Here is a 27867-nt window from a genome sequence, read left to right on the forward strand (position 1 = left end):
AGAAATAATAGTCTTGTATTGAGTATTTCTTTTTTTAGAGGAAGGACCCAATGTACAATAATGATATATAAATATACAGAGTGGCTTTTTTTAAACAGTCTCATTAGTCAATTTAAAATAAGTCAAACTTATATGAGCTGATCGAAAAATTATACTAATATATTTTGGATCGACGTACCTCAGTGTCAATTAGGTGTTAATCCTAATCATTTTTAGCGTACGAGTTATTGTTGTTGTCCGTAACCTGAACAGTGTTATTTATTTTCAAAAGCTGTTATCATTATACTTGAGGAGTGACCATTTAATTAGAAAGTATATGCACCAATATGTTGAATGAATGAAGGAGAGTAACGCTGATGATTATAAGTATATGGCCTTGTTTGCTTTAGAGTATAATTGAGGATAGAAAATGGAGGATTTCATGCATATGTCGATGCTTGATTTTGGGTTGAACTTTTTTTTATTTCCTTCATTTAAAAGCTCCTCACAGCTAATTTAATGAAGCTGCTCCTCTCTCTTAAACATTCTTCAAATGGTCATATTTACCATCTTAAATTTCTGGGTTTGTTTTTATAGTTACATACAGAAAATGCTTACAATTTATAACATAACCCATGTGTGTAGGTTCGATTCACAGTTGTTAGTAGAAAAAGAAATATATATCATGTATATTGACTTCAAAGACAATTCCTATGTCAAAATGTTTACCCATATTTCATCGTTTCAACTCGTGGCCAAATAAAGAAACATTTAAAAAAATAAAAATTTAAGTGTGTAAAATAAGATATACAATGATTATTTAAAAAGGCCACCTAGGGTCTTGATGGCCCTGTCCACACACTATATTACCTGCATAGTTTTTGTGTAAATTTTGTCTCAAGATTTGGTATATAGTCCAAAAGATTTTCCTTGCTGGATCGGAAAACTTTATCAGCCTTCCTCTGAACTATTGGTTACATTGAAAAATTCAGGTGGGTCAGTGTTGGTGACGAAAATGACCAACTCAATTTGTTTCAAAAGTTTTTCAATTCATTTTTATACAGGGACTGTACTTTCAGTGCGGTTTGAGGAGGCGTTCAATTCAATTAGAATCAAACATTCCTATTTGAGAAGATTTAACGTACCCATGGCAGTACACTCGTCTTCAAACACTCCAAAAATACATCTTGGCTGATTTCCACACTGTATGGAATCCAATGTTGGTTTACCATTATGACATCATTTCTTAATCTTTCTATTACTATATTGTCTCTTTTGTTCAATTGAAGGGGTAAAGATGAAACAAACTTTATTTACATTGAAACAACAAATATTTGTCATCAAGTCAAATAAAGCATCAATCGTAATAGTAGTGGTGATATTTGTCATTGAAAATTAAGGAGTCATATAGGAAAATAATTTACTGAGCCAAAAACTAACTTTGTAAGAAAATTCTATCAAAGTTACAAAAACTGAAAAAAATAAATTTTTAAATCATCTTAAAACACCCCCTAATTTGATGTACTATGTATGTAACTACTGGGGTTTCTATTTTTGATAAGAAGGCATAGATAATATTTATAAATGCATTTATTCATACCTATATGCATTATACATTTGTAATGTATGTAAATATGCAAATGTCCTTACATATGTAAAAGAAATTATATTCTTTTTTATTCACGCTTTGAAACTTGACACAGAGAGCTTTATCGCAAGGGCGTCTGCAGGGAGTGGGCTAGAGGGGCTGTAGACCCCCAAAAAAAAAAAAAAAAAAAAAAAAATATCCAAATTAACAAAAAGTTTAATTATTCATAAAAAACTCCAAAAAATTTAATTTTAGTGTGAATTGCTACGGTTTTTTGAAATTTCGTTCCAATTTTTTTTTTTTTGTGAATAGCTATAAATTTTCGAAATTTAATATTTTTAATAAAAATTTTAGGTTTTTTGTAAATTTTTGAATTTTTTACAACAAAAATTAATTTTTTGTCAGCAGCGATAGATTTTTGACACTTCTTTTCAAAAAAATAATATTTAAAATTTAATTTTTGAATATTTTATTTCAAAAACCAAGCTCCTCCCCTCAAAAAAAAATATATCATCCTGTTGACACCCCTGTATTGTAATAATTATTCCGTAAAATTATTATATACATCTAGCAAACTATGAAGATAAATTTTAGTTTAATTTCTTGAGATGTATGTGTCCGTCAAAACAAAAGCACGCTATAAAGATTTTTCTCAAAATTTAGTGTGAATATATTTTGTATTCTTGCACGATTTATCGTTCATTTCTATCAAAATTTTATTCATATGGAGGCAATAAAAATGAACTAATAGTAGTCAAAGATGGTTTTCACAATAAAAAAATTAGAAAATGACATATTATATTTGCAAGGGGTCATGTTGGGTTAATGAAAGTATCTCAAATAAAATAAAGGTTCTCAAGAATAGCAAAAACGCTCGTAAATCTTAAGTCATTCCTCAAATTTGAGTACAACTCTATAATAAACTCAAATTTGTTAAATATTGGAATGTAAAGCTCGAACATTAAGTAAAAATATATAAAGAGATATATATTCTCCTTTTTTTGATTTTTGTTCAAGATTATTTTTATATCGACGCACCACATGTGTATAATGTAAAAACTCTTAAGAGTCTATTTAGTTTGTTTAAGAAATAGTTTTATATAAGGATTAGAGATATTTAAGTACCGAAAGTTATAGTATCGATATTAGTAGTAATTATTTTATAAATATCGTTATTTATCAAATTCAGAGTTGTTGTTTTTTTTTTTTTTTTTAATAACGTAGATATATTTAAATATATCCAATAAAATAAAAAAAAGCAAAAAATAAACTAAAGTATGATATTTCATAATTTGCATATAATATTTTTTTTATATAAATTAGACTTATATTATCAACCATAATCATTTTATAAATTTAAAAAAAGCAAAGTTCGTCTGTCTCTCTGTAAAAATATTCCCTTTTAACAACGAGAGTATGTTTCTAAGCCTGATAGGATCAAATTAAAATAAAAGGGAGAGGTACATATACAAAATACGGAATATGACTTTAGATTAGATTTAGCAACAAGCCCATGTAGCTAAAGCTGAACGCTTCATATTTAAATAGAAAAATAAATTGTGTACATATCTATATTATTAAAGCAATAATTTGTATCTATTTTTCTCTATTCATCGACCCCTAATAATTACGAACAATGTCGAGTGGTCCCGCCAGTAATTCATAATTAATTACATTATAAATCATAGCTATAAGTATTCACATAGGTAAAAGATCGTTTATGAATAGTGAAATGTAAAATGTACTGACTCTTTCCTTTTTAATGTGTGGATATTATACAGCTTAATAAGTAATAATTTGAGTTCAATGTTCAGAACTCTAAATAAATCAAAAACAGACAGAAAAAGAGATTTGCAGGTATTTTAGTCTTACTTTTCTTGCATAAGTCTTAGAAAGGAACAACCTCATGACAACAACCTACTATTAAAAAAAACATAAATATATAAAACAAATTATGTATGGATGTTTAGCAATATATAAGTAAACTAACGGAACGACGTAGCTAAATAGACAGCCCCCGTTTCAGGAGGAATTATTCTCTTGAACTCAATGTGCGTAGGTTTGCACCTTAGTCGTTCCTAGAGAAGGAAATATACTTTATGTATATGGACTTCAATGAATATTCCTAGGCAAGATAGAGTAAATATTATAACATAATTTTTACTTATTACTTAATCAGTGGAACTCCATCTGACTAATTAAGGAACATTAAAAAAAATAAAAGTAAATTAAAATATTTCTTTCTTTTTCTCAATTAATTTTTGCTTTAACTATTATTGTTTTTATTGAATATCTAATTGACTTTATGCAAATCATCTCAATAGAAAGGAATTTTTTCTTCTATTTAAAGGAGGTTTGTTTGATATGGCTGACACAATCCATGAAATAGCATTCCGCTATGCTGTTGATCGAATTAATAATGATCGCGACATCCTTCCACGTACTCAACTCACAGCTCAAATTGAAAGGATTCCACCTCAAGACTCTTTCTATGCTTCAAAGAGAGGTATTTTTTTTTTTCCTTATTTCACTTTTTTTAAATAATTATAATTATGTTATGTCATGAATAATTTTTTCGTCTTTTGATCTTATAATGGCTTTACTTATTTTATGCCTTTTCTTCCTTACCTTGTTAGAATATATTAAGAAACCATTTTATTTCACATACTCTCTCAATACTTTTTTCCATATCTAAACTTTCATATTAATATAACATATATTCATAGTTTGTAAAGCACTCTCAGATGGTCTTGGAGGGATTTTTGGCCCACAGAGTGGAGTCACATCTACACACGTCCAATCTATTTGTGATTCACTTGAAGTGCCTCATGTGGAAACACGCTATGACTATCGACTCACAAGGGATGACTACTCCATCAATCTCTATCCCCATCCACATGCTCTTGGGCAAGCCTTTGTAGATTTAGTAAGTGCCATGAAATGGAAAAAGTTTACGGTTCTCTATGAAAAGAGTGAAGGGCTCGTGCGGCTACAAGAGGTTCTCAAGTTGAGTTCTAATGATAAAGATATGAAGATTACTATTCGACAATTGACTCCAGGTCTTGGAGGTGACTATAGGTAGGTATTAAACATTCCCTTATATTATGAATATTTATTTTTTTAATCTATTCCATTTATCTACTTTTGTAGACCTCTACTCAAAAGTATGAAAACAAGTGGAGAGACGCAAATCATATTGGATTGTCTCATTACAACTGTTCCTGACGTTCTTAAACAGGCACAACAAGTTGGGATCATGACTGCCTATCATAGTTATCTTATTACAAGTCTAGTACGTTTAAAAATATTATTTTCTAACAATTTAAAAATAATTAATCAAAAACTCATTGCAACAGGACCTTCATACCATTGAATTGGAGGATTTCAAATATGGTGGAACAAATATTACCGCATTTCGGCTAGTTGATCCAACAAGTGATGTCGTGAAATCTGTGGTTCAAGACTGGGTTTTAGGTGAACTGCGCTATGGTCGAAAAATACCTTTTCATGAGAAGTCAATTCGTGTATGTAGTTTATTTATTTATTTTTAATCATTTTTCCTAATTGAAGTTCAATTTTTGTATCTTTTTTTGAGACAAATTAGAACAGAGGTGTCAAACTCAAGGATCAGATCTGCTCTATAAAGTAATTAGAAAGGCTACATTTTTTTTCTTTTACAGTTACAGCCCCTTGAGGGCAACCGTAATGCTAATGTGGTCTTCACTAAATTTGAGTTTAACACACCCTGATTTAGAATATGGAGCTTTACTTATAATTAGTCAAGATTGTTTCATTTTTTAAGACGCATTGAAATCAAAAAATTCGTTAATTATGTAGAGCATTCTTATAAAAATTAGTCATTAGCAGAGTTTTCTTTGTTCTGAAATCACAGGAAGTTAACAACATTGTTTAGTAAGACGATGGGATATATATTGAAGTACGTTGAAATCTTTTGTGTTTGACCCAAATGGCAAATTATTTTTTAGAAAGGTTAATATTGAACAATCATTTAGATTTTGGTACATGCCTAGAAAACTATGTTCTTATTAGTATTGAGCATGGTCTGATATGGATTTTTTTCCGCTCAAGCCTGAAATGATTTTTTTATATACCACTGTATAGAATGAATACATATTTCAAACCATGGAACAAAATTTAAGCATTTCATAGTGTTTACCGTTATTTAATCGATCTTAGACTTTGAATAAATAAAAAAATATGCGTCTTTTATCAAAATGAGTCTTTGTAAAGTTTTGTTTGACGTCATTGAAGCCATGTTTAAATAAAATTGAAATTACACAAATGGGTCCAGAGTCAAATGTTCATGAAAATGTTCTTGACCAAAAAAAGATTGATGAAACAGATTTTGTTTTTAAAATCTGTTCAGAGACCGATTAAGATAGATTAAAAAAAATATATAGCAGTCTTGAACCGGATTTTTAGGTTTAATTGCAAGAATAGTAGCGGAGAACAGGACAGCTACAAAACAGTAGAGTTGCAACGAGTCCTTTTTTCGAATGTCAAAAGCTAGAGTCAGAATTTTATTTTGGAATCGTATAACTTTTTGCAAATACCATCAATATTGCATTATTTTTTTGGTAACTTATTTCAGTTAAACTATTATTTCTTTTGTTTTGTAATTTTCTTAATTTATAAATTTCCATTATTTTAACTGTTATAACCATCCCTGATTAAGTGAACAGTTTCTATATATGATTTTATTTAAATACAATTTGTGATATATATTTATTAATAGATTCTAACAATAGCAAAAATATGTCGGTACCTTGTGTTAAATTTTGGTCGGTATCATTCAAACCAATATACAGTATTTTGGCAAAAAGGGTTGCAACTGTCTAGTGTATCTCTTACTTATTTTAGAAGTACGGAATTCAACCTATTTTAACATAAGTCCCAATCGTTTAACCCATTTATTTTGTTAATCAAACCAAAAGCAAAAAAATAATATGAGAAAGAAAATTAATCGATACATTTTTGGGGATTTTTACTCAATAGTAATCAATTTTTGAGATAGTATTGATAAAAAAATAATGCAAATATAATAATTAATTCATGAATACTTTATACATGGAACTCGCCCTCTATTTTTTTCCTTTTCTTTTTTCACAAACTAAGGACCACTTTTTCTACATTACTATTTGTAGAATACTTATTGAGCAAAAAAAAAAAAGAATTGAATTAAAACAGTTCATGAATTCAGCAATTAAAATAGCTCAATGTAGCTGATAGTATAAAATTAATTGATAAACAAAAAAAATATTTTATTATTTATAAAATTTCATAACCTTTATAGTCTAAATGTAATAGAAAATAAAATTAAAACAATTTGTTAATGATTGTCATTATTCAGAATTTAAAGAATATTTTTGTTTATCCATTAATTTTATATTACCAAGTCCAAAAAGAAGGGAAATGAGATTGAACATTTCATGCATTGAGTATTCCTTAAACAAATTTAAACTTACTGAATTGGGACAATGAATATAAGAAAATATTTGCTAAATGACAAACGGACTGAACATGAGCGTCCAAATTCATTTGAATCAAATAAACTTTTATTATTTAAAAAGAAATACCTCAAGGATAACAAAGATAGCTGTAAATTTGTTCTCTTTTGGGTTATTTATAATTTTTTAAATACATGTACCTATGTATGGTGTTGTGTCGGTCCTAATGTATTCAGTCCAGTCCATACCAAGACCAGTTTCAAGGACCAGCCCTTAAATACAACTAAATAATATGGATTCATAAGGAAGAAACATCTCAACAACGTCACGAGTGATCGAGTTTTTGTTTTTTTAAGACTATAAAATAAGAATGGACTGGACTGAACTGGACTAAATAAGGACTGACTCAACACAACCTATATATGTATAATATATTTATACAATAATTTAACAAATTATAATTAAAAAATTATCTTATCTCTTTGTTTCTTTTCCTTCTTCTTTAATCTATCCTAACAACCTCTGCTTTCTTCTACAACTATCTTAGCCCAACAGTACCATCCATCCAAATGCAATTGCCGTAAGTCACATCCTAGTTGTTCCCTCTCTATTTATGTATTAAATAAATAAATATTACTTACTTATATTAAATTTTATGTTTTTGCCACTCAAAACCTTTGTTGTGGCTTTTATTTAAACTACTGTTTTTATGTAACATTTATCTATATACCATATATTCAAATAAGAGTGACAATCCATATCTATTAAATGTTTCTTGCAACATTTGATCTTGATAATATATTACACTAGTCAAGAAAATTTCAATTTTTCCCCCTTTGTATTTAAATTTTGAATTCTTGAGTGTTTTTATCTTGAGAAATATGAAAATGTTTTGTCGAATTTAGAGTGCATGTTAAAAAAATATTTTTACAATATCTACATATTAACATTTATATATTAGTGATATATCTAAATAAAAGAACATATCATAAAGCATAGTTTCAAAAAAAAAAAAAAAAACACTTATAAATATTTTAATTATTTTTCTTTAATCGGAGAAAATATACAAAAAAATTACAAAAAAATTGATTAATTCTTTGAAAGTCAGATAAATTCCTCATTCTTGATCACAATGACCAAAACTATAGTCTAGTTGCAAAAAAAAAACATACAACTTTTTTTTTTTTTTTAAAGTACCTTAAAAATTTAGTATTTCAAAAATTATATAAGATTTGTCGTTTGATCCTTGTTTTATTTTCATAATCTATTAAATTTTACAGATAGTGTATAACATATTGCTCTTCATAGGCCACAAAACTAGAAAATTCTTCTTGTAACTTGTAATGAAAGCAATCTGGAGCACTCCATTTCAATTCAAGGGCAAAAAATGTTTTGTTTGAGTTATCTTTATTGGAGAATTTTAGATAAATTTCAGACTATAACCCTACAAAACAAGCTCTTAACCCTCTAAAATTGTATATCAAATATAATATTTTATATATTAGTTTTGAAATCCTCAATTGAGCAAAAAAAAGGATTATAATTTCAAACAGTCATAGAATTATAACAATGCTTAACCTAGTACGCGGTAGAGGGGACTGTATCAGTTTTCTATATCACTATTCATAAGCTTAAAAGGATCAAAATAATATAATTTTTGTACCTAGGGACATCTAATTCCCATGAATGGTAGATGCAGTAAAAAGAAATTCATTATTTTTCCAATAGATGGCTTTTGTATTGTGTATCTTGCGTTGTATTGCTACGAGAAGTTTGTGGTAGATGGCATTAGAAAGATAAGATTTCGTACTGAAACACTTTATCATTGTTTAAATAAGTATTGCTGGAGCGTGCATCAAAGATGAACACTAATAAAGATAAAATACGCCATATTTTACATTTTTTCTTCGATAAAGACGAAAAGGCAAGCCCATTGTCGAAAATGTGGATAAAATAATGGAAATAGTCGAGTCCGACCCTCATGACAGCACTGTTTTGATTGACAAGGGGATAAACATTAATGGGATAAACTTCTTTTTTTAAATCCATTCAAAATAATGGATTTTTGTTTATTATACCTAATATATTATTTCTCCCCATAATATCTTTCTATTATAGAAGCAAATTTACATTTTACAGAAAACTTGTGTAATAACAATTTAAGTGAATTTAGTTCACTATAAAAATTTACAACGAAAAAAAAAGTACATTTATATTTACTTGATTGATAATGTACGAAAAATAATACATATTATTAAAAAAAATGTTTTATTTCTTTAACCTTTAAATTTTTTTAGTATGATTTCGATTTATACACTAACTTTTACAACAAAGTGAACAAATTTGAAGGGTAAGCAAAACAAGAAAGAAATATTTAGGGACGACAAAGGGATTTCGAAAGCAATGAACAGAGAGTAGATTGCCACAACATACGATTTTTTTTAAAGGTACGAGTTGGCTTCAACGTTATTTTTTCCCCAAAAAGCAATGCTATATTAACACACGAAATTCTTTATTATCCATTTATTTATCAATAATAATAATTACTTCACTCACAATGCTAACAAATCAATTGTCCCACACATGAAAAACTTGTAATTGTATCGTTTAATGTTTGATACTATTTAAAAATCATAAGATTTAATTCTAGTGGCGCCATCTATGTGTCAGCCTACGATCTTTTTAGCCGAACTAATATGTAAGAAAAACGAACAAATGTGACGTCAGATTCTACACCTTTTTTAGTTGAAATATAAATTTCTATGCATGGGTAAGACCAAGAAAAAGTTACAAATTTAATGTTCCCAACATATGGATTGTCACTCTAATGTATATACTATTGGTAGATACTATTTTGTGTTTTTTTGTGAATGAGAAAGGAAATCGGTGAAAAATGATATGTTTCATTCTTTCCATAGATTGCCACCACCTCTTTTTTATGAGTTTCTTTCAATATAATATGAATATTTTATGTCTATATATATTTATGTGCGAATGGAAATAAAAACCTCGATGTGAAGTGTTAGTACAATCATATGTCAATCACATATTGAAATGTTATTATGAGGCTTTTCAAATAAATTTGAGTTATATTTATGTATATATACAAAGTAAGGATCCAAAGCAAGCAATAACACTATTCAAATGGATAAATCTTTTTTATTTCGAATCAATTTTTTAGATGGCTTAGTACAGTAATATCTTAGATTGCAAAGAGTAGTATCCATGTCACTTTCTTTTTTTAGAAAATATATTTCATACCCTAAATGATAATTAATTGGTGCTAATGGTTTTAGTATGAATTAATCTTCCATTAGTGTCCTTTAAGATTGGTTAAAGCTAGGAACTTTGCTACCAATCCCAAGTATATGATTTAGGAAAAAGAGTTGCTGCAGACAAGTGTCTGTACTTTGGTTCTTAAAAAGATTAAAAGTTTTAAAATAAACCAAAATATATTCTTTATTCTCACTTATACGTCATTTATACATTTATAAGTTGTAACAAAGAAAAAATAAACACCACATAGAGTAAACAAGTAGTTCACGTCGTTATCTTTATTGTATCGCGCAACCTTTCTTCTAAAAAGAAACAAAAAATCATGTCGTGGTTGGACAAATATGTCATTCATACCCACTGCTATTTATCTCTCAAGTACTCCCAGATTGTCATTGACGTATTTATTCTCCACAATTTTGAAAATGAATCCTACATAGTATATTATTCGATACTGTATTATAATATTACTTAGAAATATTATATTAAAAGCATAGCTTTACATTTGTGTTTCTATATTATAGAAATAATAAAATGCCCAATATTTATATATGTACAAATTGATCTACAAGAAATTGTATTCCTGTCCTTGTGGTAACGGAACAAAAGCATAGAATAACTTATGACTTCTTTTATTTATCAAAAAGAATGAATTATGAAAAAACAAGGACGTATCAAATAAGACGAGAGTCTCCAAAGATGACAACAAAATACATACGGTTTTTTTTTTGTTAGCGAGGTAACCCCGTGAGTTACCTTTATTGGATCATGGTAGTTAGCCACTTCTTACCGACAATGGAATTACTATTTATTATTGATAAGAATTGTTTACAGCTTTACAAGAGCTTGTTTGGATTCAATCATTCAAAGTTCAAGATACCTATAAGGGGGGAAAGAAGTAGGAAAAAGGCAGATGACTATAAAATACAGTGTAAATTTTAAAATTAGTGAGGTAATACTGTGTTACGTCACTTATAACTCATAACATCATTAATAATAGGGAGTAAAGTCCTAAACAAATAGCTTACAGAAGAATTGCCCCTCGTCACTGACATGAAATTAATGAAGACATGACGTTATAAAAAATCAAACTTGCATTAAGAGATACTTTATTTTATAAGCAGTGACTAAGCTTTTACCCATTCGTACATATATCATATCAACATTGAAGGAAGCAATATTTATCCATTGAGGCCAACTTTTTAAATCTATGAATCCCAACCTGTCCATCGCGTCGGATTCCACTTTTTTATGTGCTGCACCGTATAAAGAATTCTCGTTTTATTAATTCGCATTTATATAATATTTAGTGGTTTTTTTGGCGACGCACTGCAGATAAAGTCTCCGATGAGCTCCGGTTGAGAATTCTGTCCGGGGCTCTGATAAATTTTTTGCAAAATGCACCAACACATTATCAAATGTGTGTAAAAATATATTTTATTACTAAGGACACATCAATGTATGCGCAAATGTTAGTGATTTGTAAATTTATCCAAGATTTACTTTTTTAGTTTTCACTATTAAAAAGTCCTTGTACATTTATATTTTTTCAAACCACTGAAGCAACTAAAGCTAATTATTTCAGACTTGCATCGTTATTTTAAGTGTCAACGAGCAATAATTTGGTGGGCATAATGAAAATGTTGACATAGTGTATTTTATGATTAAAAAAAAAAACTCCATAATATGTAATTTTTGTCGTGGTATAAATCTACTAAAGGCTTTTTTGAGCTTGAAAATATATATTTGACTGGCCTTTAATACAACAGCTACTGTCTTTACTTTTACGCGTTGTTCAGAGTGAGAGCATGGGTCATTTTCTTAATTACCTGATTTTAATGAATTATTGCTATGATTTGGTAGTATCGTAATCAAGCTTTAAAGTCAGCCAAAAAATTGGTTGCAGAGTGATTAAAGGCATATGTATATTGCTAGTATTCTATGAGCAGAATGAGACTGAAATAGTCTGGAGTTGGTAAGTACACATTAAATAAGTGATAATCTGTTTATCAAGATAATCACATCTTCTATATGACGGCAAAGTAATGCAAAAACCAGTCAAAAAATTTAGATGAACATTTGTATTCACAAGATAAATATTTCCTTGGGGTCCCCTTCTTTTTAAAATACCAAGTGTCTCGTAATCTCGAGAGTATACCTGTAATCAAATGAGATATCAACCTTGATGCATGGAATTGTAAATGTATCAAATCTATTTATTTTATATTTTGTTATAAAGGTGTGATCAAGTTTATTGCTCTCTTGATAAAACTACTTATAGATATAAGTAGTTGATTTTTTTTTATTCATAAAAATCGAATCCATATCGATTTATACGAAATATTGTTTTAGAGGGATATCCTCCTCCATTTTAGAATGAGAGTCTATATGCATATATATTATACATGTAAAAATAAATGAGGCATGATTAATCACCATATTCAATATTGAAAAACCATTTAACCATGATAGGCCTTAAGTAAATAAACTTACCATAATTAAAACATGGTGATCAAACCTATCAATAACCTGTCTTTATTCTGTTGAATAATTGTTTAAAAATTTTAAATGAGTAGCATGAATCCCTTAATAGCAATTTTCCCAGAGACATTATACATTATTTAACTTTGTTTTAAGTTCTACTTCTTTTTGCAATTGACGACATTTCCCGTCAGAATTCAAAATTGCTTAAAGGTTGCTTCAAATAAACAAGGGAAGGTTGGAATACAAAATGTTAATTTGACTGATACTATTTGATTACATCTAGCATATATTTATATAGGTAAATACTCAATGAAAATATTTTTTAAATTTGATCTAAATTTTAAAAATTTGTTATGTAAATTGAACACCTTTTTTTACAGTAAACCTGTTTTCTTAAGGAACTATTCGGATTAAATTTGTCTATAGTACCGTCAATCCTTTTATGTAATCCTATATTTAAAAGTGTGTTTCTCTTTAAAATTCTTTAAAAAAAATCCAATATACCTATGAAATATACACTTAAAATTTTTTGTTCATACATCTGAATAATTGAAAAAAGAGAAATTTTAAGTTAAATCATCTTTCTTTTTGAAGAAATTCAATGAAATATTATTGGAAAAAAGACAAGAACTTAATCTCGACTTAAAAGGCACAAAGTAATATCAACTTTTAAAAACGAGCACATATTTTGCTTTCATGTTTAGATTTTCATCTATATAATATGTACTCCAAACAAATATGTACATTGTACTTGTATTATCCTTTGAAGAAGACATCTATCCGAAATAATTAAGTGATTTGAAATTGAATAATTTGAGGTTGCGCGAGCAATGTTTGTACATTCAAGTTGCGTTTCATTTATGGAATAATCAATAGCGTTGAATCTGTCTTTAAAAAAATCTAAAAATACTGCAAGTCCTATCAATCCAGTCATAGTAAACATTTCAGTCCAAGGTCCAGTCCCTACCGGTATTTAATGTTAAATATAACAGCTGAAATGGCGTAGTTCATAACAAAATTATTTCAGCTATTGAAATTTTATTATAACATATTTCAAAGAGACAAGATACCTGAAATTTATAGAAGGAGGTGTATAGCTAAACCGTAAAATACTCAAGTATTATAAGTTCAAGTATTCAATAATTATTTTTTGTTTGTTTTATTGTCTTCAATCCTAGCTAGGACATGTCGTTCCCTTCATGGTATAACGGAGCCTTTCCTCTTAAATCAAACAGAAAATAGCATGAAATCATCTGGTAGTAAGCCAAATTTATCCCAACTGTTAATTGTATCTTAAGTTTTCCCAGACTATCAGTGTCATATTTTTTCTCCCCTAATTTTTTGAATGAATTACACATATGTAATATTCATAATATTAAAATCCTACATAGTATTTATTCGATACTGCATTTTGCTTAGTAACAGTTAATTAAAAGCGTAGCTATAAATTTGTATTTAATTTCAATATGATAGCTAAAATTTTCTTCATAGAAAAAATAAAATGGCCTATTTATATATATGTTAATATATATGACTACGAGGGCTCAACAAGTAATTTTATTCCTGTCTTTTTGGAACGGAGCATAAGTATAGTATAATTTATTATTTCATTTATTTATCAAAAAGTCTAAATTATGAAATAGCCACGACGTATCAAATGAGACGAGGGAATTGAAAGCTGACAACAAAATACATAGTGTATTTTTGGGTTAGCGAGGTAACGCCGTGAGAAGTGAATAAATTATAAAGATAGCTAGAGCCAAAGGCTGAAAGACCGACTAATTGGTACTTATGACCGTTGAATGGTAAAAAAGGTTGATAGGGAAAGAAATAAAGGCCTGATTAAGAATATTGCCCTAGGACCGATCTATTATTAAAATAAATTTAATTTAAAAAAATATAAAGTGGATCAGGACCGGTTTTCATAAACAGTACCGTTGAGAGTACCCTTCTAAAGACATTGCCGATACTTATCGCTAGGCTTGGGGGTTTAATGTTTAACAATAGGGATTCTTCACAATGTACATTTTGGGAAACCATTTTTGTTAAAATTCGAATTTGCACAAAAGTCATGCAAAAAAATATTGCAAAGCGTTTTATCAACTAATGTATTAAAACAAAACAAAGTAAAAAATAGAAGTCAATTTAAAATTTAAAAAAATTAATATCAAATAAAATGGCAAACAAGAATCAAAATTAAATCTTAAATTATGATCATCCCAAATATTTTTCCTCTCCCCCCTACAACCGACAATTATTGGCATCATGTTCTTTTTTCTTGGAAATCAAAATATAAACATCCTTGCTATATGATAATTTTAAATGATCAAAATATGGGTGGTTATGACTCCCAATCCAAGCCCCTGACTATGATAATATGTATTCTAATAGTTATTTTATATTTGCATTTATGCCAAATAACACGATGATTTTTTTTTTTAGTGGTTTATAGATTTTTTTTTTCTTTTACTAAAATAAAAAAAAACATACCAACAAAAATAAAATAAGAAAAAATTAAAAAACGTCACTTTAAGGTTGATAAGAGATTTGCATTATGAAAGGAGTTTTTCATTCTAAACCATATTTTAAATGCTATGTATTTTAGAAAAATTAGGAAAATATAAAATTCAAAAGAAAAATATTATTTTGTCCTCAATTTTACTTATATGCAATCAATTTTCTCAGGTTCAGAGCAACATATGTAAATTGTAAATAAATTTTTCAAATCTGAGTACTTTTGTTAAAAGTTTTTATAAATTGATTCTTTAATATCTCCTAAATAAACAAAAAAATCAACATCCTGTAAAATCTACATAAGCAAAAAAAAATAATCGTTATTTCAGTTTTGCTGGAAACCAAATTTTGTTACATCCAAAATTTCATAACCTAAAAAATCATTTGCCAAACTTTTGACCTGTTTTCTCTCCAAATAGCATTTGAGTTCACTACAGTTTGAGATGTCCTGATCTATAATTATAATCTAATGACGTGGAATTTTGACATAACAAGATATGGTCTTCGTAATTTTGACTTTCATTCACTTGTGAATAATGTTTGCTTTGTTCTTGAATTGATTTCCTAAACAGTTCCCTCCCCCAATTTCAGTCTTTTTTTTTTATCGGTGTATCTTTTTTACTATTCAACTGTTTTAAGGACCGATTAATCGGTATTTTATCTCAACCGTCTTAGCTATCATTATTTTCTTCACACCTAGCTAGGATAAAATAATATAAAAACGAAAAAAAAATAAAAAAATAGCTAGAACATATAATAACACATAATAATGTTAAAACTTTAAGAATTAAAATGACGTTTTTAGTAACCACATCATTTCAGCTGTTGTAGTTACCATAAAAGTTATATAGGGATCGTCCCTACGACTGATACATTTTATTAGAACTGAACTAATATGACTACAGTTTTATTTTATTTTTAGACTGATCTAACACTAATTTTATAGAGTAAGTGACGTCAGTGAGGTAAATAATAAAGAATCAGATGATGCAATGTCAAGAATAAACAAAAATCCCTATAACTGAGAACACAAATCCATTTAAGTTATATGTAATTTCAAAAAGAGCTCAAATAAATGGATCCCTTTATTTTATTGACAGGCTTTATATATTATTTTTAAAGGTATATATCGGTTATAATAAAATCCAACTAACACATATATTTGGAACAATAATTTGATATTTATGCTAATTTTATCTGTTGCATCATAATAAAAAAGCATGGGGCTTTATCTACTTAAACACACAAAGGTAAAAAAATATAACATCAGCTCTTTTCCTCTTTTTTTGAAAAACTTTGCAAAAATCTAGAGTTGTCACGGCACCAATATTTTTTAAATGGTGCATGCATTAAAATTGTTATCAGTCTTTCGAAAACTTTTGGTACTGTTTCTACAAATAAAAACGAAACGCCAAAATGTACTTCAGATCAATTTGCGTGCACTTACAAAGGTATTAACTAGATTTTTTGTTTGGGTGTGTGTAGAACTCGCGTTAACTCAGACAAGACATCATATTAGTCATTTTCATTTTATTGACATCCCCTTTTACAACTGGTTTCTGAAATACATCTTGTTAAAGTTCTAGATTGAAACTATAAAGAATTTTTCCCCACACCCAGTATAATTCCAGTTATTTGACAAAGGTGTAAGAGTTCAACAGAATCAATTATTAATGTAGTCATATCACTCCAAAAGGTTACAGACCCCTTATATAAGACATCATTTAATAAAGTTTAAGTATTATTGGAGGATATTGGGATCAGACTTATTTTTTTATTTCTAGAAATCATAATGTGGTCAGCTTATCTATGTATATTCGTTATAAAATCAATTATTTCCATGCATATAATGACTGTAGGTAGTTGAAAATCTGAAGTGTTTCTATCCTCGAAGAAAAGTATCTCTAATATAACCATTTTTACTTATTTTTTGTGTAGATATAACATATAAATATCGTACAGTATACCTTATATATTTATATATAAATGATTAAAGCATACACAAGCAAGCCGTATTTGACTTTAAATTGATGTGCCACTTCTTTCATAAAAATGATATAATTGATTCGAATAAAACGTGCTATATTGTCTTCATTACAAGTTATATTGATATCCTTAGTTATAGCAATATTTAATAAACTCATAGGGGTGGTGGCTTTACTAAAGTGACTGATAAGTAATTTATACAATACAACATATTAACTTATATAATGAAAAATTAATATGAGTAGTTTTATTTAATAAAGTAACTTATGACATGTTTGGGCCAATGGATTATAATTTATTTTTGTTACACAAAAATATTATAATTATCCAAATATATAGCATTTTTGTCATCCTTCATTTCATCATTTGCAAGGGTAAAATTTTTATTCAAATTAATTAAATTAACAAATTTAACCCATGAAAGCTATCAAACAATACTTCATTTTACTTTTACATCTTTAAATAGACGGAAACAGCACTTGTCTACGATGCTGTACAACTTTTTGCACGAGCTCTCACGGATTTGGATCGTAGCCAAAATATACAAATTACACCTCTTGATTGTGTGGATGGAGAACCTTGGCAGCATGGTACCTCTCTCCTAAATTACATGAAATTGGTAAAAAGTTTTTTTGTATTTTTAGAGTAACAAATTACTTATTTTTTGTATTTGTAGAAGTGCAAATCAAAGCGTTTAAGTTCATTTGTATTTGATTAGACTTTGTTGTAGTTGTTGTTTTTGGGAGTAAATCTCTTCTCTTAATAAATAAATTATACAACTTTTATCCCATTGCTCGAAAACTTTATACTAACATAATCTTCAAAAAAAAAAAAAACTTATTCAAAATTTTTGATTACTCACTCAAAACGCCTTTTTATAGTTGCTCTGTTCACAGCAAAAGAAGGCAACAATGATTTAAAAAGTTTTTTGTTTTTTTTACATTTTCCACATCTTTAACTCCTATAATATTATCATACATATAATTAACAGGTTGAAGCAGAGGGCTTAACGGGTAAAATTCAATTTGACTCTGAGGGATTCCGCTCTAATTTTGACCTCGAAATTATTGAATTAAAGAAGGATGGACTTAACAAAGTGGGAGTTTGGAACAAGGAAACAGGAGCAAACTTTACAAGAAACTTTACTGAGGCATACTCGGAAATTGTAGAGAGTCTTCACAATAAAACCCTCATCATTACAACCATTTTGGTATGATCTTCTTACAATAAGGGTCGGTTTTAGGGAGCATCAGGGGCTAATAATCGCTCTGGACTAATGCCATGTGCTGGGTCGATTTATTAAAAATATAAAATGAAAGACCAATTTTTCCAAAAGTGGTCTTATTTTATTTTCCTTTTTTGTTTAGAAGTCGTTTCATAAAATATACATTTTTAGGATATTCAAACCCTATTTTTTTTTTTTTAATTTTTTTTTTCTTTAAATGATCAGATGAAGTTGGACTGATTAAATATAAGTAAACATTATAGGATTAAAGTTACTCCATCTGAAATAGAAATGGTCTTTGAAGTACATATACATTATGAAAATTTCCTTCTTTAGGAGCGATCGAGTATCGAGCCTACGCACATTAATCGTGTTGTAAATCTGATGAAATTTTTGCCTGAACCATTTTTGTTGAATTGGTAATTCAAAGAATGAATTTTCCTTTCCTCAGCTGTTCATTATTATTTAACACCTGAGTAGTGAGTTGATTTTCCTACTACATTCAATTATACTCAAAACTTGATTGCATATTCTTGTTTGCTCATAAATGCCGGAAAATTAACTTGAGGATTTGTTGCGGAGTTTTTATTGTATTGTCCTTGTTAGACTCCCAATTAGAATTGAGGATCGACTTAAGAATAATTCTTGGCAATTTCCTTCTTCCTTCCTCCTTTGTCACAGCTGATTGTAGCACATCTAATGAGTCGTTATGACAGCAAAGCAGCTCTCTTTCAAATTATCAGAGCTGTCATGTTGATTTTCGTTTTTTTTTAACATTATCAAAATACAATCGATTTTCATCACTACACATTAAGTTTAAGAGAATAATCTCTCGAGCGCGTTATCCATTGAGCTACGTCGTTCCATTGCTTATAATTTATTAAAACCTTTTCTCAAAAAAAAAATCATTCTAAAAAATTAAAGGAGGGGCTAATATTTTATTATTTAAATAATATATTTTAGAAAAGTAAAGACACCATATGTATTTCAGCTCCAGGCCCTGTTCACGGTAAAACCGACCCTGCTCATTACAACCACTTGTTTTGTAAACATAAAAATCATTTATATATATATTTATGTTTTTGAAAAGACGGAACCATATTCAATGTACAAAGAAAACTCGGAGGCCCTTACAGGAAATGCACGTTTTGAAGGCTACAATGTGGATTTGATAGATGAAATATCAAAGATTTTAGGGTTTAATTATTCCTTTCATATGGTGGAGGATGGAACATATGGAAGCTATGATGAAAAGACCAAGACATGGTCTGGAATGATTGGCGAACTTTTATCACAAGTATGTTATATATGTATGATAAATGTTTCTGTTCTTCAAGTTTTCGAGGATTTTGAAAGTAATTCATATTCTTTTATATAGAAAGCTGACTTGGCTGTAGCTGACTTAACAATAACATATGAAAGAGAACAAGGAGTTGATTTTACTATGCCTTTTATGAACTTGGGTACGTAGGCTTTTTCTTCTTTGTTCATTTTAATTTATACAGTTGTTTCTTAACAAATTTTTTTAGTCAATTATTTTATGAAAAGAGTTGTAAAAACGTATTTAGTAATTTTGTCATATATAAATAAAAATATAATTAAGTCTTATTCAAAATAAATTAATGAGTCTTTTATATAAATATTTATGTTTATCTTTTTTCAAGGAGTGACCATTTTATTCAAAAAACCAAAGGCAAAAGACCCTTATCTATTTTCATTTTTATCACCTCTTGCTTTGGATGTATGGATTTATATGATGACAGCCTATTTAGCCGTATCTCTACTATTGTTCATTTTAGCAAGGTATGTATTATTTAAAAAGTCAAAAAGTGAACAAGAAAACTTTATTGGAAAGAAAATAAAGATAGATACTTGTTTCAAAATGTGGTTGTTTGATCAGTGAACCAAATAATATTCTATGAATAGATTAGATAGGACCATGTTCCTTTCGATAATTATTATATATTATCTTATCTATGAAGTAAATTGAAGTATAGTAGACGCCTATTGGATTATCAAGGCTTAACTAAAAAAATACCAACTGCGTCCAGATGGTCCATTTAAAAAAAAAATTAGAGCTAACCATTATTTTATGTCGTTGTTTGTATCTCCATATTAGTGGTTCCCCCGATTTTTCTAATATCGCGACCCATTTTTTAACAAACAAACATGAAACAACCCAAATTCTTAAAATATCTGATATGTATATATAGTTATTCTGTTGGACAAGAAGGTGCAATATTGCAATTATCAATTACATATTATTGATTGGAGAAGTAACTGTACATTCCTTTACTTTTTTATCGGAGAACAAAATCACCGGGTCGCCATGATATTTGATATCATTAATAAGACTTCTACAACGCTTCATACGGAGTGGTTGATGCTTTTGAGTCACGAATGACCTGCAAAGCAACATTGTTTGACTTCCAACCATTGAACCGGTATTCTTACTTTTTGTTACAAAAAATATAGCCGCTAAGTGAAAAAGAAAAACCACCAGATGCTGTCAAATTAGACTAATCTAGCCCAAAATCGACTAATTTGGCAATACTCATGAGAGGAACAACAGCAATGGCACGTTTAAAAAAAAACAGAAGACAAACAGGTTCAATTCTGGCTCAGATGTTGTACGGAGTGACTTAGGGAAAAGTTACATTTAGTTTCATAGTATGAATTTAAATAACTATCTTAGTAAGTTTTTCGCTGTGTTTTATATAATATACACATTCGGCTCAAAATCAATTAACGACCCCTTGGTATTGGTGTTACGACCATAAGTTTGGCAACCACCAATATAGATATTAGAGGAAACATTTTTATTTCCTCATTTTAATATCTACATACATAGAAACTCAAAAACAATACAAACTGGTCCATTTTTTTAAAACATAATGTACCTATTAACTAAATTTTTAACCTATTATAATATAAGCTGAGTAATGAAAATCCAAATTATTACAGAATAATACAGGTTAACTATTCAAACTTTAGTGCAAATAAGTTACAAGGTTTTATTTCAATGTTTTTTCTCCAAATAACTAATTAGCTACTAAAATGAGTATTGTTTTACTCGTATTATGAATTTTTTTGTTCTTTCGGATATTTATCTATTAATCCATATGCAGTCAAATTGGGACATATAAAATTAGAATATGATAAAAGTACGCTTATAGTCAACGTTCTCTCAGTTACACATTGTATTAAGACTCATATTTTGCGATGAAGTCATATCAGATGCCGAAGAGTACAGATGGGTCCATTAGAGCCTACAACGTATTGTTGCTATAAGACGTTAATATTTTATTTTTCAAGTATTTATCTTTATTGTATATTACCATCTTTATTTCAAAATAAACAGAAAATTTCCCAAAGCAGTTGGTACCAGAAAGTCCATTCTTATAAACTATCAAAGGATTATTCAATCCTTGTTGGAAGTTGTTCACAGTTTAATAAGAGCTCATTGGAATGCAACTAATCAACATTCAGAAGACTGATTAGGGAAAAATAAGTAGAAAAGTCAACAACTAACAACAAAATACAGAGTAAATGTTTATGTTAGTGGGGTGATTTGTTTTATCTTGCCTGTTATAGCAGATTCAAAGAACTTGAAAAGTTCAAGATATTATCTTGTCTATAGAATAATAGGACAAAGGTTTACTTAATAAAATCGTAAATAATCCCATGAAGACATATTTTACTAGTTCAAAACAATAGCATATTATTCAAAAGATTAAAAGTACCAATTTTGAATTTTATCAACCATATACAATGTGTCATTTGAAACTTTTTAAATTTTTTAAATGAGTAATGGATTAAGAATTTGAACGAATAAATTAACTTTATTAAAATTTATGTTTTGTTTTGATCATGCAACCGCTATATTAATTCAACAAAGATTCGGAATCTATAAGGTTTTTGAGTATCACTCAACCTTTCCTTCTTTTTAAGGATATCTCCGTATGAAACAAGTGGAGTTGTAAATGATGTTTACTGGAGAAATGATGAAAAAGGAAGTCGTCTTGCTAGACCAGATCCCATTTATGAAACTCTTTTCTCTGGATGTGGACGACCGGTCCGTACAATTGGAACGCAGGTTGAGGACAGACGAGAGCAGGAAAAAAATAGTGGGGATACGTTCACTCTTCTCAATTCATTTTGGTTTATGATCGCATCTCTCTTACAACAGGGGACGGATCTCTTACCCCGGTAAAAAAATTTATGAGGAGTAAAACAGTATTTTTGAACTGAGCTGTATTTACAGGGCTGTCTCAACACGAATGGTTGCTGGAATGTGGTGGTTTTTCACACTTATTATGATTTCGTCATACACTGCAAATTTAGCCGCTTTTCTCACTGTTGAAAGGATGGATTCTCCTATTGAGTCGGCTGAGGATCTTGCAAAGCAAAATACGATTTCTTATGGAAGCCTTCGAGCAGGATCAACTGCAGCATTTTTTAGAGTGAGTTTAGAGTCCATATGCCAATCTGCAATTGGTTCTTACTTTCTTCTAATGCAAAATCTACATTATTTTTAGGATTCAAAAATACCAACCTACTCTAGGATGTGGGTATTTATGGACTCGGATGATAAGAATTTTGTTAAATCCAATAGTGCTGGAGTAGAGCGTGTGATAAAGGAAAACGGAAAATACGCATTTCTGATGGAATCAACAACTGTTGAATATATCGTAGAAAGGAAGTGTGATTTAACTCAAATCGGTGGTCTTTTGGACAGTAAAGGCTATGGTATAGCTCTCCCTCCAAGTAAGATTCTTTTTTTTATTTTAGTTAAACAATATATAAAGAAATTAATATGTAATTTGTTCGAGTTTAGATTCTCCATTCCGAACACCGATAAGTAGTGCTATTCTTCAACTTCAAGAAGGCGGTAAGCTTCACATGCTTAAAGAAAAATGGTGGAAACAAAGGAAAGGTGGCGGAAAGTGTCAAGAGGTCCCGGAAAAGGAAGCTGCAGCATTAAATCTAAGCAACGTTGGAGGTGTTTTCGTAGTTCTCCTGGGTGGACTTGGAGTCGCATGCATTATTGCTGTAGCAGAATATCTGTGGAACAAGCGACAAATGCAGAAATTCAAACCTGCTACTCCTCCACCGGGGCATCTATCCACGTGCACGACCAATTCAACCCTCAACACTCTAACACGACCTGCCAATTCATATGAAAATGGTCAAGTGACACACTTGGACCTTGCAGCACATGCACCTGTGAGTCATTGCCCAGGAGAAAATGGTGTCCTATCTCCTATGAATGATAACGGAGGATTTCTCACTACCTCTCTCTCCGTTGCAGCATTAAACCAGACCAGTTGTGCAGTACCTCATCACTCCATGCAGGGATGGGCTCTTCCTCCAAGTGGTGGAAATGGGTGTGGGAATCCCGGTCCTGAAATGGGTAATGGTCCACCTCCCATACTCCCACCAACTGCAAAACATCACCATCATCACTCACATCGATACCATCAAGAGCAGTGCCCCCATTTCAGTGGTTTCAAAGAGGACAATGATGTTTCTTGATCCTTTTCCACCGGCTGTCTATATTGCGAAGCCACTGCAAGGGGCTGCAAATGATGATGAGTCGGTGATGAAGTAGAGAGAGAGATTAAAAAATAGAATTTTGTATTGTAATTCCTTCGTTGTGTTCTCATATCTTTACAAAGAAACTATAGGATAAAAAATCTTTCAATTGACATTGTACATACATGCATACACATATAAGCCTGGGAGTGTGAATTTACAAAACATTTAATATGGGAAAACAACATTTTTATATGTATACAAAATTTAAATTACATAAAACACAAATAGAATAATTCTATTCAATTATAATTTTTGGTTTTTTTTAAATAATTAATTATTTGATGACAAATATATATTGCATTTTTCAAAATATATATTTATATACATAGAGTATGAACATACTTAGCACCAATGCGAAATCCACTTCACCAGTGCCAAAAAAGCTCCCCCTCAAAAAGATTTTCATGTTAATTTTTTTCGTAATTCAATGTATCAAAATGAATAGTATTTTTATATAAGAACAACATTTGATATTAAGTCTTAGTTCCTACATAATATATCCATTAGAGTGGTTCTAAAATTAAGTTTTTTTCTTTCAAATGTGGATGTGGAACATAGTTAAAAATTGTTTGTTTTTTTTGATAAAAAATGAAGAAAATAACATTTGAGCCATATTTATCATTGTTCAGAGGTTGTGCATTTAAAATGATTATTTCTTTTAAAAAGGATGGATAAATTAATGCTGTACCACGTATAGGGCGTACATTTTTTGTATTTTATCCATTGCATGATATTAAATCTAATTTTTATCTAAGAACTAAAAATTATGAAATTTAGAGCTTCAAACGGGATGCATAATATTTAAACATTAACCAATATGACGCAAACCATATATTTCTTCATTTTTGGACTATGTTTCTCCATCATTTTTCAAAAAAATTTATTAAAATATTAAGAACCACACTAATATCCACATAATAAAAGAAAAAAGAATTCCATCAAAGGGTCTTATGCATTGAACTCATTTTTAAGAGCTGATGTTACTTTTGCATGAAATTATTCATCTTTTTTATCATTAAATATTATTATTTTAGAGTCAAGCTTCACTGGGTTTGAATGAATAATTGATATTACTATTAATATTATTACACTATATTATTTAGAGAATTTTTTTTTAGTCTTTTTGTATCTGTGATATTATTACTCATAATATATTATGAAATAAATAAATGACAAAAGACAATCGCTGTTATCTACATGTTATATCCATTGTGTGTATAATGTATATTAGACTGTTCTGTTTTTTGGATTAATATTTTATGCCCCTGCAGATTAACCTTTTCTACTGGGTACAATAAAAAAAACTCACCTTTGATAAATTTGTAGGACTCTCAGGCCATTTTTGGTACCATATAATATTGGAATATATGGGACTTTTGGGTCAAAATGTGGCATTTTTAAGCTTCTAGTAGTATCAACAAACATGACATGTTCTATGGATTCTCGCAATTACTATTCCAAAAAGAAACAAAAAAGGCTCGTAGTTTGCAAATGTTTCTTAGGAATGGTTAACATCTTAACAGAAGGCTAATTCGAATTCAAACAATGAACGTTCCTAACACTGATAAGAAAGAAAAAAACAGAAAATAGGACTAAGTAGCTTAATGGATAACGCACTTGTAAGAAATTATTCTCTTGAACACAATCTGGGTGGTTTAGATACCTTAAGAAGGAAATATTCTTAATGTATGATGGACTTCAAAGACAATTCCTCGGTCAGATGAAGTAATTGTAATACTCTGGGTTTACTTTGAAGCTCTTAACTCAAATCATATAAGTACAATGAGTCAGACATACATAAAATGGAACCTCCTACAGCCCCAAATTACTTAATTCAACATTGAAGTCACTAATATTTATTAATAAGAGCTCTAAAGATATTTCGCGCTGTTATCCCTAAGGTACCACCTATATATAGCAAAAAAGTTGGTTAAAAATTACTAAAAACTTTTTATTCTATTAAATGACCTATCTTAATTTTAATTGTGTCTTGTTGCATCAAATTTTTTCCCGTCTTCGTCACAATAAGTCTTGTTTTTATTTGGTCAAGAAAATAAAATATTTGTTTGAGTAGGGGAAAACATTATATGCAACTACTTCGTCTCGTAATCGTCATCTGACATTCTGACTATTAATGGCTGAAAAAATTAACACTGACTTGTACCACGCCATACACGGCCTTGGCTGAGCTGTTATTTCTTTGAACGTGGGGGGAGGGGGTTCTTTAGACAAGTCTTTGACAGTTTTTTGAAATAATTTTTTTATGACTTTTTTTTTTCAAGAAAAGTCATAGAAAGATGACAAAAAACGTTATATTTTTGACAAGGTTGACAACAATATTTTTGTGAGGAAGTCCTTCCCACATCTCTAAGCTTCAAACTTTGACTAAGTCTGTTTTTTGATTGTTTATAGCAGAGAAGGGCATTGTGCAGAAGGAAAAGAACATGCACCTAAAATTGGGACGGTCTAATGTAAATTGTGTTGAGGTTTTGTTGTGAGTGGATGTATTGACTTGTTCTATATTAATTTGTTGTAGTTCATTATTCATCATGTCTATAGGAATTGGGTTGATAATGTTATGGTATGTTTCATGTATATAAATACATGCATATTCAAGGGAATAGTCGTCTTTCATGATTAATTATGAGATAAACAATGCAATTGATATCCGTTTTTTTCATTCTATAGAATATGGTTGCTCATATTCATCATCCTTTCATTAACAGATATTATAAATCATATGTATGTAGCCTAACGCAACCAATCTTAAGGAACAGCATGGCTTCCGGATTTCCTTTGTAATTAGAACAACAGGCTCATATTTAGTGATAAAAATTGTTTGCATTTTAGGGATGTAAAAAAACGAAAATCAAAAAGGTAATCCTGACGACAATTTGAAAAGATCAAAAAATCAGACCCTAAAAGATTATTAGTATTTATCAACCCTTAATAATGTACGTCTACATATGCATATATATATATATAGTATTTAAATTCCTATTATAGTCTATTATGAAATTATTTTCTTTAAAAACCAAACTTCAATTTTTAATTACTATCAGTTCTCCATAAAGAACTGTTATTAGTGTTGAAATTGTATGAACACAGGTAGTAAAAAAAATCCTTCCAAGTCAGCAGTCTATAGTAATTTTACATATCACAACAACACAATTGAATTTATACACAAAATTAATTATAAGACTTTTCAAATCCAAAGAAAATATTCACTTTTTTAATTAAATATGATTAAACCCCGCTCTTTCATACATCTAGCAGCTGGTTTTTTTTATTTCATACATGAAAATAGTGAGACAACATCGCCCTCATTTGTCGATGAGTCTATCACCTTTAATTTTATAAATTTTAATATATTTATTTAACAAAAACAAGATTCTAGATTAAATTCAAATTATATAAAAGAAAGAAAAGGACATGCACATTGCACATATATCTTTACTTCACATTAAAAATGGCAAGAATACTTTATAAATTTAGAAAAAAAAATAGATTTAAGGATTACTTTAGTAAGTTATATTTAAAATTTTGTACATATGATTTATGGTATGAATTCAATTTACAATTCCATGGTTTATTTAAATTAATAATGTTATGCAAGAAGAATTTTTTTATTGCATAATAAAGAAAAAAGAATATAGTTGTGCCTAGGTACAAAAAAAATGATCGTGAAATAAAAAAAATACTTTATTGCAGTGATTTTAAAACTTTGCCCCCTACAGATTTTTCAAATATAT

At 29.1% G+C, this 27867-nt stretch overlaps 1 protein-coding gene across 4 annotated transcripts in view; it reads left to right on the forward strand.

Moving 5' to 3' along the window:
• The window catches only part of LOC121123111 (glutamate receptor ionotropic, kainate 2), a 103933-nt gene extending 78635 nt beyond the window's left edge, over positions 1 to 25298 (forward strand). Inside the window, exons 3-16 of one of the 4 annotated variants that reach the window (XM_040718220.2) lie at positions 3918 to 4073; positions 4294 to 4645; positions 4718 to 4859; positions 4924 to 5091; positions 7583 to 7615; positions 17759 to 17911; positions 18284 to 18502; positions 19608 to 19814; positions 19896 to 19980; positions 20182 to 20320; positions 22469 to 22726; positions 22782 to 22980; positions 23056 to 23284; positions 23355 to 25298. In XM_040718220.2, the coding sequence (XP_040574154.1) occupies positions 3918 to 4073; positions 4294 to 4645; positions 4718 to 4859; positions 4924 to 5091; positions 7583 to 7615; positions 17759 to 17911; positions 18284 to 18502; positions 19608 to 19814; positions 19896 to 19980; positions 20182 to 20320; positions 22469 to 22726; positions 22782 to 22980; positions 23056 to 23284; positions 23355 to 24052 (3038 nt within the window). In that variant the 3' untranslated portion in view covers positions 24053 to 25298. The remainder of the gene's footprint in view (positions 1 to 3917; positions 4074 to 4293; positions 4646 to 4717; positions 4860 to 4923; positions 5092 to 7582; positions 7616 to 17758; positions 17912 to 18283; positions 18503 to 19607; positions 19815 to 19895; positions 19981 to 20181; positions 20321 to 22468; positions 22727 to 22781; positions 22981 to 23055; positions 23285 to 23354) is intronic. The other 3 variants (XM_071890427.1, XM_040718221.2, XM_071890428.1) reach the window with 3 other exon arrangements.
• The last annotated feature ends 2569 nt before the right edge of the window (positions 25299 to 27867 follow it).

This window comes from Lepeophtheirus salmonis, chromosome 8 (genome assembly GCF_016086655.4).
Source record: "Lepeophtheirus salmonis chromosome 8, UVic_Lsal_1.4, whole genome shotgun sequence".
Taxonomy (NCBI): domain Eukaryota; kingdom Metazoa; phylum Arthropoda; class Copepoda; order Siphonostomatoida; family Caligidae; genus Lepeophtheirus; species Lepeophtheirus salmonis.